Genomic DNA, 16,294 nt, shown 5'->3' with positions numbered 1-16,294 from the left:
CAACATAAGTTTTCTAAAACTAGGGTCTATGGCATGAGCCAATAATGTTCAATGATGACTCCCAAATTGGTATTCCTCCTACAGAATTGAATCCATGCCTATTTCAAGCTGATGAATATGTGTGTGTGGGTGTACACAGATTATTATTTCCATAGTTTTAGAAAATCAAGCCAAGTGGAGGCAGTCCTACTAGTTTTCAACTCTCCTAGACCTGTGACTTCAAAATTAAATTAAATGAATTAGACTTACATGCAGTGAGTCAATGGGCACACTGACCCTAAAACCAGTTAATTTTCTCCATTTTCTAGCCTTAATAGTGCACATAAGATGTCTGAGCTAGGGCGCCTGGGTGGCTCAGTCGTTAAGCGTCTGCCTTCGGCTCAGGTCATGATCCCAGAGTCCTGGGATCGAGTCCCACATCGGGCTCCCTGCTCGGCGGGAAGCCTGCTACTCCCTCTCCCACTCCCCCTGCTTGTGTTCCTGCTCTTGCTCTCTCTCTCTCTGTCAAATAAATAAATAAAATCTTAAAAAAAAAAAAAGATGTCTGAGCTAATGTCAGATAGGAACTTGGATGCATTCATAAAGAACAAACAACTGTCATTCAAATCTCATTACTCTTAAGTTGGGAGAGGGAGGCCGGACGCAGACATCCTACCTCTCAAAGCAGATTGTCCGCATAGTACTGGAGAAACCACTCACACTAGAGACCTGGATATCTAGGCACAGGGTCTCCACCTGCTTGAAGTAACTAAGGAGGCAGTGCAGTGTCAGACTAACACGGTGCAGGAGCCCCAGAGATCTGCATTAGAACATTGGCTCCATCTACTGGCTCTTAACCTCTCTGAACCTCAAATTTCTTTGTCTGCAAATCTGAGTAATTACACCCATCACACAGAGCTATTATAGGAATTACATAACATACGGGTCCAGTGCAGGCACATCCTTCTTCTCCTCCTCTTAATCATAATCAAGTATGTTTTATTGCACACTTACTAAGAAGAAACTGAGGTATAGGGGGGTCAGTGGCTTGCCCAAGGCCCCAGTTAGTTCTGAGATAATGAGGTAATATAGATGTGCAGTGCCTTACACATGGAATGTGTTTCATAAATGGTAATGATTATTTTTACTGCCACTACTTCTGTTTTTTCTATTATGGCCATTGCTATTCTTCTACCAGTATTTATGATGACAATATAGTATTCTGAAGGCAGAATCTATACCTCTAACCTTCACTGTTGGATGGCGGCTCTAAGTTTAAAGCTTTGCTCAATAAGGGATGACCCAGACCATGACTGAAATACACTGTTTCATCTTTCCAAACGAAGGAAAACATACAAATATATCTGGCTTTACGTTGAATATACTTAAAACGCAAAATTAAAGGTGTCAATTTCTTTTTTGTAGTAACTCTTTTTCACTAGAATAAACAAGCCCTAAGTAAATAAGACATCGACTACATTCATGATTCATAGCAATGAAAGAAGCTTTAATTACTACATTCTGTCTCCCAAGGCAGATTTAAAAAAAAAATCTTTCTCCTGCCTTTGTGTCTCTAGCACTCGGCAAGAGCAATGTCTTGAGGAAGTCTTTCTTCATTTCCAAAATGATCCTGACAATATAAAACAAACCCAGATGGTTTCTGAAACTGAAGTCTTTGCAAAGAGCACCTGGTCTATCAATCCCTCAATAGTGGTGCCATTTATTTTAAACAACCTTTTCAGCCATTTTCCCAATGGTTTTATAATTGTTGCCATCTTCATACATGTTTGGGCTATTCTGTTGTTATAAAGAAGCACTGTATTGTGCCTTCAAAAATCCAAGGCTTACCGATGCACCGAGAGCCATCTGTTGAGGTCACGTATCCACGTGGACAAATGCAAAAATAGCTTCCCACGGTGTTGGAACACTCTCCAGTCTCACATATCCCAGGAATGATGCTGCACTCATCAATGTCTAATCAAGGGAAGGAGAAGAAGATGATTGAGAAAGGTGTCCATTAAACAGCTCGTACAAGGGATTTTTTTAAAGAGCATCAGAGCACTCATGGTTGATTAGGTTAGATCATATAACCCTGAATATACTCTTGTTTCAGACCCTGAGGAATTTCTCACACATATCTATGGGAACTGAGATGAAAGTAAACTCCCATGGCAGTAAACAATGCCAAAGAAAGCAAAACTCTATATCCTTTTCTCCCCCTCCCCAACAAATGCAATTTAAATTGAAAATAAGTAAAGATGTCAATGTTTTAGTTTCTATTCTATATCAACTAGGGAATTATCCTACGACAGCCTTTAAAAAACACATATAGGGATTACATTTTAAAATATGGAATAACAGAATACATTTAAAAATTTATAGCTGATTTTCATGCTAATTATTTGAACTGATGGATGGTAGCAAGTAATTTTTTTTTTTTCTATTTGGATTCAGGACATGTTTTTGTACTTACATTTGAATATGGGTATATTTGACATTCTGGGAATTAACTTTAATTCTAAAATAACACAGAAACATGGCAGAGGGCAAACTCGGGAGGCTTTGGGAGGTGTCCAGTTTTCTTATCGTGCCTCCCTGCACTTACCCATTCAGCTTATTAAATGCCTGGACTAGTCTATTCCCTCGCACGTCCATGAAAGATCTGCTTTCTTTTAAGCTTTCGTTAAAGCAGAAAACCTGGCCACTTATATAAGCATTAATGTATTTTTCTTCTAGAGTTCAGTAAGCAGAGAGAGGTGGAAAGTCAAACAAAACTACAATTAAGTACACTGGGACCTAATTGCTAATACATTTAAGAGGAAATGAGGAATTGTGAAGGAAATCCAGCCACAGATGCCTAGGAGTTGGCCCTCTTCTTTAAGGCACATAGCTAGCAAAGACCACTGAATACAGAGAAGGATTTAAAAGTCATAAACATAATGATTATGGAAAAGCAAACCTGAGCTTTTAGTTTCTTTTGAGTTTTTTTTAGTTGCATATTTATATTTTAATATATCAATTAAAAAAACAGGAAAAAATATATTCTTAAAAATGTAAGGAAAGAAATTTTATTTTTTTAAAAAGATTTTATTTATTTATTTATCAGAGAGAGAGAGCAAGAGAGAGAGCACAAGCAGGGGACGTGGTAGGCAGAGGGAGAAGTAGGCTCCCCACTGAGCAAGGAGTCTGATGTGGGACTCGATCCCAGGACCCTGGGATCATGACCTGAGCTGAAGGCAGACGCTTAACCGACTGAGCCACCCAGGCATCCCGGGAAAGAAATTTTAAGCCCCACAATTTAAAAAACTCTTGGCAATGCCTTTCTTGAATTCCTCCATTGATCTAATCATTCTTTTCTCCTCCATTTATTCTGACAAGCTACTCTTGCCTACAAGCTGTGTCATGAAATAACTATAAGCCTGTGTGTCTTCTTGGAATGTTCTCATATAAAAAAGTTACCAGATTCAGACATTCCCTGAAATAATATCTTCATTTGAGGCTTAGCAGTTAGCCACTGAAGGCGCAGTGGGACAAATCAAAATTGACCAATTCCCTGAGAGGGATCAGAATTCTAACATGAATTGACTACATGAGAAGCAAGTACATAATGCAGTGCAGTTACCAGCAGATTTAATCCAACAAAATGAAACCATGTGTGCAAAATTAGGACCTACTGCATCTTGTGTTGCTCTCTCGGTGCCGTGCATCTTAATAAAATCAAACGTGGATTCAGAATAGAAAGGAAAGTAGAAGAGCTATGCTTTAATCACCCAATGCACTGATAAGTCACTTGAGGATAGAGAAGACTATAGAAGAGACCAGCACATAGTAGAGTACCAAGCAGTGCAGAGGTGAGACAGCCCACACTGCCTTCTGATCCTCTACGGTCCTACCAACAGTCAAGGCACTTATGGAGCACAGGGTTGATCTAAATTCTTAAAAATTAGAAACCTTAAGTCCTTCATTTAAGCATTAACTCTTATTTCCAAGCATTTCCTTTCATAATAAACAACTTCTTTGTGCTCTACTTCCAAATACCGTCCCTGACAACAAAGAGTAGAACACTGAAAGACGTTTGACATTTTTCTTTTTTAAGGAAAAGAAAAATCTGGAACAGAGAAGAACACATGGAGTGATATTAAATTTGCGGGTTTTGTGTTAAATGCTTTAGTGCACCCAAACCCCATGTTTCACAATTCTTAGAATTAACTAGGAAACTTAGAAGGTTAGCTTCCAAATAATTGTATGAAAAAGGCTCCTACTAAAGTATTTAGGAATCCTACATGAACAATAGGAATGTATTTCATTTTTGGGTAGACTCCCACCTAAATTTTAAAAATTCAGTGTTTTTTTTTTTTTAACTGATCAAAACACCCTGCATTTCAATGCAGTCATGCCCAATATTTATCCATCAATTTAAATTTAAATTTAGCATTAATATTTATGGTAAGAAGGATGTGTGGCTTCAGCTCTTTTATAATATTAGTTCTTCAAGATCATATGTCACGATCAGATGATAGTATCTTTGCAAATATAAAGAGTACACTGGTAAGATACACAGAAATGTGTCTAAGGGTGATAAATCTTTTCACTGAAAAAGGCAAAGTCTTTTAATAAAAGGAGTTGGTTTCATTTGTCCTCAGCATATCTAATGTGCCTCCAACAACCTTCCCTTGAACTTTTTATAAAAGGTTTATTTATCAGGGGGAGGGAGGGCTCCTGTGTGGCTCAGTCCTTAAGCACTGGACTCTTGGTTTTGGCTCAGGTCACGACCTCAGGGTCATGAAATAGAGCCCGGCGTCGGGTTCCATGCTCAGCACGGAGTCTGCTTGAGGTTCTCTTCCCCTCTCTGCCCCTTCCCCCACTCGCATGTGTGCGCTCTCTCTTTCTAAAATAAAAATTAAAATCTTTAAAACTTTATCAGTTTGGTGGCTTTGGTCTGCAAATACCAGAAAAACTGGTCTAAAGGGACATAAATCAAAAAATTAATAGCTTGCATATCTGAAGTCCATACGCCATGGACATCAGATTGGTTTAAGTCAATGTCTCTTGTTCAGTTTCTCTGAGATATGCTCAACTATGCCCTCTGTGCTTTGATTTCATCCTTAGGCTGTTTTCACTGACAGGAGCAAAATGGCTGTAGCAGTTTCTAGGCTCGACCTTTGACCCCAGGACATATAGTGGAGAAGAGGGTGTCTCTTCCTATGGCTCTCTTTTAGGAGGGAGGAAACTTTTCCCCAGGAGCACCCAGCACACCTTCCCTGTTGTCCTAATGTTTTGAGCTATATCCCTCTAGCCAGGAGAATATGCTGATTGGCAATCCTGAACCTAGAATTCTGAACCAACTGTATGCTGATTGGCTATCCTGAACCTAGAATTCTGAACCAATTACTGTGGCAAGTGGAATGCAGTCAGATTTAGACTAATAAAGAACAACAAAAACAGCACAGATAAGTGCATCTGAAAAGAGAGCACAGCTGAAGCATGGAAAGTGTACCAGAATGGGTAGGAAGTTGATGGAAGATGAGCTTAGCTAGTTAGCCATAGGTTGAATCCTGGAGAGTCCTCCCAAGGACTTTGGCTTTTATTATGAGGTGATTTATGGTGTCTATGAAGGAGTTTAAATTGCATTCATAAGCAAATCAGTATTTTAGAAAGACAATTCTTGTGTGTAATGTGGGCAGATAATGAATCGCCTAGTGATTAATGATGAGAGCATGGAATAGGCTTTATGGTGAGAACACATTTTCGTGAGATATGAGGAAGGAGAAATCAACAGGACTTAGCTACAGGATAAATTAGACTTCTAGCTTGATTAACAAGGGACATAATGGTAGTGCTATTAACAGGGAATGGGACATGGAGAGAAGAACACATTTTAAGGTTAAGCTGGGTTTTGGACTTTTTGAACTTCAGATTTTTTTAGAGAAACGGGCAGCAATTCCAACTGCGTAGCTACAAATTTGAAACTCAATAGAGACATAAGGGGTAAAGATGTACACTTGTGATTTATCACCAACTCAGTGGGTTGTGTTTGAAGTTGTAGTAATAAATAAGATGTGCAAAGGAGACACATAAATGAAGAGAGTTGAATTTAAGGAGAGAAATTCTGAGAACCAACACATTCCAAGAGAAAGTCAAAGGAAGAAAAGCCATTATAGGTGACTGGGAAGGAAAAATTAGGGAGAGATGAGGAAGAGTATGATGAATGAAGGCCAGTATGGACACTGTCAAAAGGAGAGGGTTGTTGAATGTGCCATGGAAGGGTAAAGAAAGAGAAGGGCTGGAAAGTGCTTTGTAATTTGAAGAAGTTGAACACAGGTTTTGTGTTTTTTTTTTTTTTAAGAAAATTAGATCTAATCAAAACCATCTGACAGATTTGACTGCCAAACCACAGAACCTCATATTTGTCAACCAACATTTACAACATTTACTGTAAATCTTACTCTAAGCAGAATATAATGAACAATTTGGTAAGTAGTGCTAAGTGTGATCTCAGATTATCACTGAATTCTAAGAACATGGCCCTAGAGATTCTGTCATTTCCAATATGGACATCATACTATAAAGCAGTCCATGTAACAATTATGTTACAGGGAACTTAGAACAAATTAAACAAGAAATTCTGCTTTTAAAAAAGTCTTCGTGTTTTCTTTCCATCAGTGTCAAGGAACTATATGTATGTGGTCTATTCTGTATAATTTTTTTGGGTATAGGAAAATGTACATTTCCATTTTACACTGAACTTCTATTAATTAATATGTTATTTAAATTTATGACTAAATTTTAAACAGAATAAACTGCTACCTGTTTCAAGCTTTATAAGGACAACAGGCATTACAGAAATGGTAAAATAAGCTATAATGGAAAAGTAACGTTTGCTTTCCCCTTTCCAGATTTTGAATGGTGTGTATCGATGTACTCAGAATTCTATTGTATATTCATAAACAGTTTTACTGAAATATAATATTATATGGTAGTACAATTCAACCCACTTGCGCAAAATTCAATGGTTTTTAGTATATTCACAGGGTTGTGCAACCATTCCTACAAGTTAATTTTAGAATATTTTCATCCCCTCAAAAGTACTTCCATCCCATCAGTTGTCACTCTTCCTACCTCCTTCTAAGCTCTAGGGAGTAACTAACCTACATTTAACTAAAATATGTACAACTAATACTAACTAATCTGTCTCTACAGGTTTGCCTGTTCTGGGCATCTCCTATAAATGGAATCATAAAATATACGGTGTATAATAATATTACAGTGTATGGATAGATCACATTTTATCTATTTATTCATCAGTTAATGGATATTTGAGTTATTTCCATTTTATTGGCTATTATGGATAAAGCTGCTAGGAACATTTGGGTACTAGTTTTATGTGGACATATATTTTTATCTCACTTGGGTATACACCTAGAAGGGAAATTGCTCAGTCATAAGGTAACGTTATGTTTCATTTATTGACGAACTGCCAAATTGTCTTCCAAAGCACCTGTAGAATTTTAAATTCCCACTAGCAATGTATGAAGGTTCCAGTTTCTCCATATTCTTGCCAAGATTCATTATTATCTTTTATTTTGTAATAATGTGAAATGGTATCACACTGTAGTTCTGGTTTGCATTTCCCTAATGACTAAAGATGTTCCACACATTTTCATGTACTTAGTGGATTTTTACATTTCTTCTTTGGAGAGATATCTATTTAATTGCTTTGTCCCATTTTTAATTGAGTTATTTGCCTATTAATAATTGAGTTGAAAGAGTTCTTTATATATGTCCTGTATCTGATACATAATTTGCACATGAATTTCCAATATGAATTTTAGAACAGACTGCCAATTTCTGCAAAAAAAAAAAAAAAAAAAAAGCAAATCAGGATTGCAACAGGGATTGTGTTGCATCTACAGATCAATTTAGGAAATACTATCATCTTAACAATATTAAGTATTCCAATCTAATACATAGGATGTTTTTCCATTTATTTAGAACTTCTTTAATTTCTTTCAAAAAGGTTTTGCAGTTTTAAATGTAAACGTCTTTCATTTCTTTTGTTAAATGTATCCCTAGCACTTTATTCTTTTTGATACTATTATAAATGGAATCCTTTTCTTAGTTTCACTTTCAGAATGTTCACTGCTAGGGTATGGAAATGCAATTGATTTTTATATATTGATATTGTATAACATCAACCTGGCTGAACTCCTTCATTGGATCTAACAGTTTTTTAGAGGACGCCTTCTCTGCTTCAGTGGATACCTTACTCACTTTAGTTGATATCTTCTCCACCAAAAGCATGTCATCTGCACATAGTTTTACTGCCTCTTTTCCAATCTGGATACTCTTTATTTCCTTCTCTTGCCTAAATGCTCCGTTAGCCAGAAGCACTTATTCTTTTGCCAGGAAGTATGATGTTAGCTATGGATTTTCATAAATGCCCATTATCAGGAGGTTTCCTCCTATTCCTAATTTGTTGATCATTTTTATCATGAAAGGGTGCCAGATTTTTTTAATGCACTTCTTGCATCTACTGAAATAACTGTATGGCTTTTACCTTTTATTCAGTTATTTGGATGGTGTATTACATCATTTGATTTTTCAAAGGCTGAACCACCACCCTGCATTCCCAGAATATATATGTGTATAGAACAAGAATATATGATCATGATGTATAATGACATATAATCCTTTTGATATGTAGCTGGATTCCGTGTGCTAATATTTTCTTGAGGATATCTGCATCCATAATCATGAGGAATATTCATTCTAGTTTTTTTTTTTCCTTGTTTTCTTTGTCTGGCTTTAGTATTACTGTGACATTGTCCTCAGAGAGTGAACTGGGAGACATTTCAACCTTCTCTATTTTGGGGAAGAGTTTAGGAAATATTGGTATTAATTCTTCTTTGAACATTTGGTAGAATTTATCACTGAAGTTATCTGGGCTTGGGATTTTCTTTCTTGTGGGAAATTTTTAAAGTACTAATGGGATCTCTTTACAATTGCTATATCATGTTACTATAATGTATTGTTATCATCTATTCAGATTTCCATTTCTTCTAGAGACAGTTTTGGTAGTTTGTGTCTTTCTAGGGACTTGGCCGTTTTGTCTAAGTGGTCTAATTTATTGGCATACAATTGGTCATTCTATTACTTTATAATCATTTTTGTAGGTCAGTGGTTATATCTTTTCTTTCATTTATAATTAATAATTTGGGTCTTCCTTCTTTTCTCTTGTCCAGTCTAACTAAAGGACTGTCAATTTTGTTGATCTTTTCTGTCAACTGAGCATGATTTTCCGTATTTTCTGTCATCTCTAATATTGTCTTCCTTCCGCTTTCTCTGATTTTAGTTTGTTCTATTTTTATTTCCAAAGTGGAAGATGAGGTTATTGGTTTGAGTTCTTTCTTTTTAATATAAGTGTTTACAGCTAGAGATTTCCCTCCAAGGACTACTTTAAATGCATCTCACAAAGTTTTGGATATTCTGTCTTTCATTCATCTCAAATTATTTTCTAGTTTCCCTGTGACTCTTCTTTGCACCCTTAGTTATTTAGAAATCTGCTGCTTAATTTTTACATATTTATGAATTTTCCAAATTCCCTTCCGTTATTGATTGCATTTAATTCCATTGTGGTTGGAGAACATCCTTTGCATGATTTCAATCTTTTAAAATTTATTAAGCTTTGTTTTACGGCCCAGCATGTGGTCTGTTAGGGAAAACGTTCTATGTGATTTCAAGAAGAATATATATTCTGCTGTTGCTGTGTGGAGTGTTCTTCAGATGTATGTGAGATCTAATTAGCTTATTGTGTTGTTTTATTCTAGTTCCTTGTTGATCTTCTGCCTCGTATTACTGTATCCATAATTGAAAGTGGGGTATTGAATTCTCCACTACTGTTGATAAACTATTTCTCCCTTCAATTCTGTCAGTTTTGCTTCATGTATTTGGGGATCTGTTGTTGGAAGCATATATATTTTTACAACCATTACAACTCTGATGGATTAATCCTTTTATCACTAGGAAATGTTCCTCTTTACCACAGTAACATTTTTTATTTAAAATCTATTTTGTCTGATAATAGTTTAGCCATTCTAGCTGTTTGTGCTTTGCATAATATATCTTTTCTTCATCTTTTAATCTTCAACCTATCTGTATTTTTTTTTTTAATTTTAAAGTATGTCTTCTAGAGGCAGCCCACGGAATGGGAGAAGATATTTGCAAATGACATTACAGATAAAGGGCTGATATCCAAGATCTATAAAGAACTTCTCAAACTCAACACTCAAAAAACAACCCAGTCAAAAAATGGGCAGAAGACATAAACAAACACTTCTCCAAAGAAGACATACAAATGGCTAATAGACACATGAAAAAATGCTCCACATCACTAGCCATCAGGGAAATACAAATCAAAACCACAATGAGATACTACCTTACACCAGTTAGAATGGCAAAAATTAACAAAACAGGAAACAACAAATGTTGGTGAGGATGTGGGGAAAGGGGAACCCTCTTACACTGTTGGTGGGAATGCAACCTGGTATAGCCACTCTGGAAAACAGTATGGAGGTTCCTCAAGGTGTTAAGAATAGAGCTACTCTATGACCCAGCAATTGCACTATTAGGTATTTACCCCAAAGATACAAATGTAGTGAAAAGAAGGGGCACATGTACATGTACCCCAATGTTCATAGCAGCAGTGTCCACAATAGCCAAACTGTGGAAAGAGCTGAGATGCCTTTCAACAGATGAATGGATAAAGAAGATGCGGTCCATATATACAATGGAATATTATTCAGCCATCAGAAAGGATAAATACCCACCATTTGCATCAACATGGATGGAACTGAAGGGGATTATGCTAAGTGAAGTAAGTCAAGCAGAGAAAGACAATTATCATATGGTTTCATTCATATGTGGAGCATAAGCAATAGCTTGGAGGACCATAGGTGAAGGGAGGGAAATCTGAAGGGGGAGAAATCAGAGAGGAAGACAAACCATGAGAGCCTATGGACCCCGGGAAACAATCTGAGGGTTTCAGAGGGGAGGGGGTTGGGGGAGGGGGTAACAGGGTGACGGGTACTAAGGAGGGCACGTGCTGTGATGAGCACTGGGTGTTATACATAACTAATGAATCCCTGAACACTACATCAAAAACTAATGACGTACTATACAGTAGCTAACCGAACATAATAAAGAAAAATAATAAAGTATGTCTTCTGTAGACTGTGCAAGGTACTGATTGGTCAAATGGTCTATGTAAGGCCCTTTAGCCACTCAGAGGTTGACCCTTTACTGCTGGATGTGCATGTGGCATAGAGGATGCTATCACAGTTCAGAGTATGGGTTTTTTTGCCCCATGTACTGCCAAGGAACAGTAGTTTGGAAGTCTACTCTCTGATCTCACTTGAGAGGGTAGAGCTTTGGGCATGCATGTAATGTCACATGGGCAGGGACATCTGTGCTATGATTTCTAAGCCTGGCTCCCTAGGAGTCACTCCTTGGTCAGAGTAGCTTAAATTATTGAACAGTTGGTCAGAGGTTGTGTTGAAGCGTCTTGTGTCAGTGAGGCCTCTGCTCTCGTTGACGGGTCTGTGTGGTGACTGAGGAACGCTTTCAAGTCTGACACTCTGCTCCTGAGTGGGGGAAGTCTAGCACATACCACAGCCTTCTCAAAGCTCAGAGTTGACTGGGATCCTAAGAGGGCTCTTCTGGACTCTTTCCCTAATTCTCTCCATTAAATTTCTGGCTGTGCTATGTTTTTGCTTGAATCATTGGGTTACTAGCCTCTTCTTAATTGTCTTCCACCAAAACTTCTACTGTGTATGATAGTGCCCTTAGGTATGGAGTTCTCATTCTTGGTTCCAAATAAAGTTGTCCCTTCAGGCAGAGCTAAGGACCTCTTAGTCCTCATGATCTGCCTTTTTCCCGGGCACTGCAGGGATAACTCGTGCAAGGATTCACGTTACCTGGAGCGATGCCTCTGCTCTACCAGGAGGTACTTGGGGAAGGAGACAGCAGCTCCTGTATTCTCAGTACCCCTCCATGAATGGAATCTCTGCTCTTTGAGCAAACTCGAAGTGGTGCCCCTGGACAACCACTGGTAGTACAACCTGGAGTATCCCTCCCACCTACTGGTGGAAGATGGGTGTAGAAGGAAAAGCAGTCCCCTCTGTTATTCCCACCTGGATCAGAGCTTCTGAAAATGGAATGGGGGTAAGGAAAGGGGATGAGAAGAGCCTGGCCCTCCATGAATTTTTTATCTATTATTTGTTTCAGGGGTACAGGTCTGTGATTCATCAGTCTTACACAATACACAGTGCTCACCACAACACATACCTTCCACAATGCGCATCACCCAGTGACCCCATCCCCCACCCCTCTCCTCCAGCAACCCTCAGTTTGTTTCCTGAGATTGAGTCTCTTATGGTTTGTCTCCCTCTCTAGTTTCATCTTGTTTCATTTTTTGCTAAGCGAAATAAGTCAATCAAAGAAAGACAATTATCATATGATCTCACTGATATCTGGAATTTGAGAAACAAAGCAGAGGATCATAGGGGAAGAGAGGGAAAAATGAATTTATTATCTATTAAGTAGTAAAGTATCATAATCTAGTATAGTAGTATAATCTATTAAGTAAACATAAAACAAGGCACAATATGATGGATCCCACCAAGAGGGGACTAACCATATACTATCTCAAATCAATTATGAGAACAAGGAAAAGCTCCTGGAGGACACAGTAGTAATAAAGAACCCTAAAGCATGGAGCAGAAATTCAGTATGGAGAGAAAATGGCAGAAGTCTTTCAGACAGTGGAAACACTATGAGCCCAAGTACAGAGCTGACCAATTAAAAGGTATGGATGAGGAATGAACAGTTTCCCATGAGCTGAGAGTATTTATAAGGGAGTAGAAGAAGATACAACTAGAAAATCAGAATGCTATTCTCAGGAATCTATCCTTATTCCGTAGCAATGACGAGCACCTAAATCACAAAGCAGGGAAAGGGAAAGAATTTTACTTTTGATGGGAATTAAAGAGTACACTTATCTCGATGAGCACTGAATAATGCATAGAATTGTTGAATTATATATTGTATGCCTGAAACTAATATAACACTGTATGTTAACTATACTGGAATTAAAATTTAAAACTTAATAAAAAATAATTTTACCTTTGGTAAATGCAGCTGCCAATGTTGAAGAAGAACAGGGCTAAGGTAAGAACAGGGCAGGGAGAGTAGAGGTAATAACATAGTCCAAGCTTCAGTTAATGAGGGGGCACTAGGAAAGCAAACAATAAATGGAAGAAACATCCTGAAGGTAAAAGCAAGAATAAGAGAAAGGGATGGTAAGATTTCATTATTGAACTAATACTAACAAAATTAGTAAAATCAAGGGAAGATATTTTTGGGAAAGTCAATGGTTTCATCATTAACATTTTGAGATAACAGTATCTAGAAAATAGCTGAAAATCCAGGGTAGATCTTTATAAAGGGATCGGCAGCTATCAATAAACAGTCGAAACCATCAATGTGAATAAAATCAGTAAAACAGAGAATATAAAGAGAAGAGAACATAAGAAAAGATGCTAATGACAGTTTCTAAGGGGATATACTCATTTGAAAAAAGAGAAGCAAATGAAGATAAAAAAGAAAAGAAAGGTCACCAGGATTACGGAAAAGGGGATTTAAATTTTATTTTATTTTGAAAAGCAATTTATAATTTTTAAAAGATTTATTTATTTGAGAGAGAAGAGAGTACTTGGGAGCATGGGGGAGGGGCAGAGGGAGAGAATCATCAGGCAGACTCCATGCTGAGTGCACTGCCCAATGTGGGACTCGATCTCACAACCCTGAGATCATGACCTGAGCCAAAACCAAGAGTCGGACTCTCAACTGACTGCACCAACCCAGGCACTCCTGATTTAAATTTTAAAGAAGTCAAATGTGACAGGCAATATAATGGCTCACCAATGATGTCAGAGTCCTAATCCTGGGAACCCGTAACTATTGAGTTCATATGACAAAAGGGAATCAAGATTGCTAATCCCTCAAATTGAAATGGGGAGATAATCCTGGGTTATCTAGTCCTGGCTCCAATGTAATAAAGAGTCCTTGTAAGTGGAAGATGAGGCAAAAGTGTCAGGTTCGAAGAGAGATTTGAAGATGTTGCATTGCTAGCTTTGAAGATGGAAGGGGGCTACAAGCCAGGAATGAAGGAAGTTTCTAGAAGCTTCTAGAAGTAAAGAAAATGAATTCTCCCCTAGACACTCTGGAAGGAATATGCAGTCCTGCCCACACCTTCATTTCAGCCTGGTGAGACCTATTTTGGACTCCTGATTTCCAAAAATATAAAATAATTAATCTGTGGTTTAAGTCACTAAATTTTTGATAATATGTTACAGCAGCAGTAGGAAACTGAGACCTCAAGGAATGATATTTAAGAAGAAACAGGGTAACCAAGGATAGTAAATGCTATGAGGGATTCATGAAAACAAAGGCAATTTTACAAAAGGATAAGAAATAATTGGTGGAGTAGAAGTTGAGATCACTGGTATAGACTAAGTTTTTAGGAAACTTTACAGTGAAGAAAGTCGGAAAGAAACAATACTGACAGTAGACTAAAGAGACAGAGGAAAGAGGTTTTATGTTAATGTGGTTTAGGATGGCCCTGATTGTAGGTAAGAGAGAGAGTCAAGAAAGAGAAGAGATACAAGCTAGAAACTTAGCTAATTAACAGCAAGAGTTAGGAGTCTAGAAAGGTGATAGAATAAAATACAGAGCTGGAATATTTTGCTCTGGAAAGATTCGAAGACACTTCATCAAAGGCAGGGAAAATGGAAAATGAGGATTTAGTAAGAGAATCTGAGGTTGAATAAGTTCGTGTCAAATAGCTTCAGTTCTCTAGGTAAAATAGAGCATAGATGTTACAAAATTTTAATGTGCGTGCAAAAAAAATCACCTGGAAAGCTTACTGAACATGCAGATTGTGACTTCTAGTCAGGATGCTCTCTGGAGTGCCTGGGTGACTCAGTCAGTTAAGCGTCTGCCTTCAGCTCAGGTCATGACCCCAGGGTCCTGGGATCGAGCCCCACGTCCGGCTCTCTGCTCAGCGGGGAGCCTACTTCTGCCCCTCCCTCTGCTGCTCCCCCTGCTCGTGCTCTCTCTCTCTCTAATAAATGAATAAAATCTTAAAAAAAAAAAAAAAGATGCTCTGGTACTCCCCTTCTACTATAAACACATAGCCATGACAGATGACATACAAAAAGAGGAAACAGAAGACCCAGCTGGTTCCAAAACACAAGATAAATGTTTCCTTGGACCACAAATAGAATTGCAAAGCAATGAGTAGAGCTGAAACCAGGGATTTGCTGGACTCCTTCCTCAGCTGGTGGTGGTGGCCAAGAGATCAGAATGATACTCCCTTACAATGTGGTGTGGTAAACGCTAAAGCATGAGCAGTGCAGGGTGAAAGGGACACATGAAGAGTAACGGGTCAGAAAAGACTTCCACTGGACATTCACAGTCACACTAAAACACGTCAGATATAAAGGCCCACATCAGGCTATGAAGATGAAAATGGAATACTCTGAGAGCACACACAAAGACCAGGCAAGAGGGAGCATGATTTATTTGAGGAACTAAGTGAATGTTAATGGTCCTGAATCACAGTGTGTGTAGAAAGAAATGAAGCTAGAGAGGCAAGGAGAGGATGGTCATGCAGGAACTTTGTCAAGAAATCAGGGGACTCAACCAGAGCAGTGACATGGCCAAACATGTTCTGGAAAGATCACTGTGCCCACAACGTGGAGAAAGGACCTTGGTGGGACAAGTAAGAGGTAGGGAGATCCAAAAGAAAGCTCAGTAAACGTCTCTCAGTAAAAGAGACAACGGGGATGAAGGCACAGAAGAGTGGATAAATTCAAAATGCACTTAGGAAGCACAATCCATCCAAACATCTTGGTGGTAAAACAATTGTGTCGGAGGCGGGGGGAGCGGCTCAGCCAGTTATGTGGCAACTCTTGGTTTCAGCTCAGGTCATGATCTCAGGGTCTTGAGACTGAGCCCCATGTCAGGCTCTGCGCTCCACAGGGAGTCAGCTTGAGATTCTCACCCTCTGTCCCTCCCCCGACTCGGACTCGGGTGCTCTCTCTCTCTCTCTCTCTCTCTCTCAAATAAATAAATAAATAAATAAAATCTTAAAAAAAAAAAAAAAAGTCACGTCAGGAGAGGGAGGAATCAAGAGTGGCCCCCTAGATTTAGGATTGTGAGGAGGTATATGGGAAGCGCTGGTAAGGGACATGCGGGG

At 38.3% G+C, this 16,294-nt stretch overlaps 1 protein-coding gene across 1 annotated transcript in view; it reads right to left on the bottom strand.

The window, feature by feature from the left end:
- FBN2 (fibrillin 2) overlaps nt 1–16,294 on the bottom strand; it is a 250,342-nt gene that overhangs the window by 130,360 nt on the left and 103,688 nt on the right. The window contains exon 8 of the mRNA XM_078067554.1: nt 1,828–1,953. Within this exon, the coding sequence (XP_077923680.1) occupies nt 1,828–1,953 (126 nt within the window). The remainder of the gene's footprint in view (nt 1–1,827; nt 1,954–16,294) is intronic.

The sequence above is a fragment of the Halichoerus grypus genome, chromosome 2 (assembly GCF_964656455.1).
Source record: "Halichoerus grypus chromosome 2, mHalGry1.hap1.1, whole genome shotgun sequence".
In the NCBI taxonomy this organism is placed as follows: Eukaryota; Metazoa; Chordata; class Mammalia; order Carnivora; family Phocidae; genus Halichoerus; species Halichoerus grypus.
This window is presented reverse-complemented; position numbering and strand designations above follow the sequence as displayed.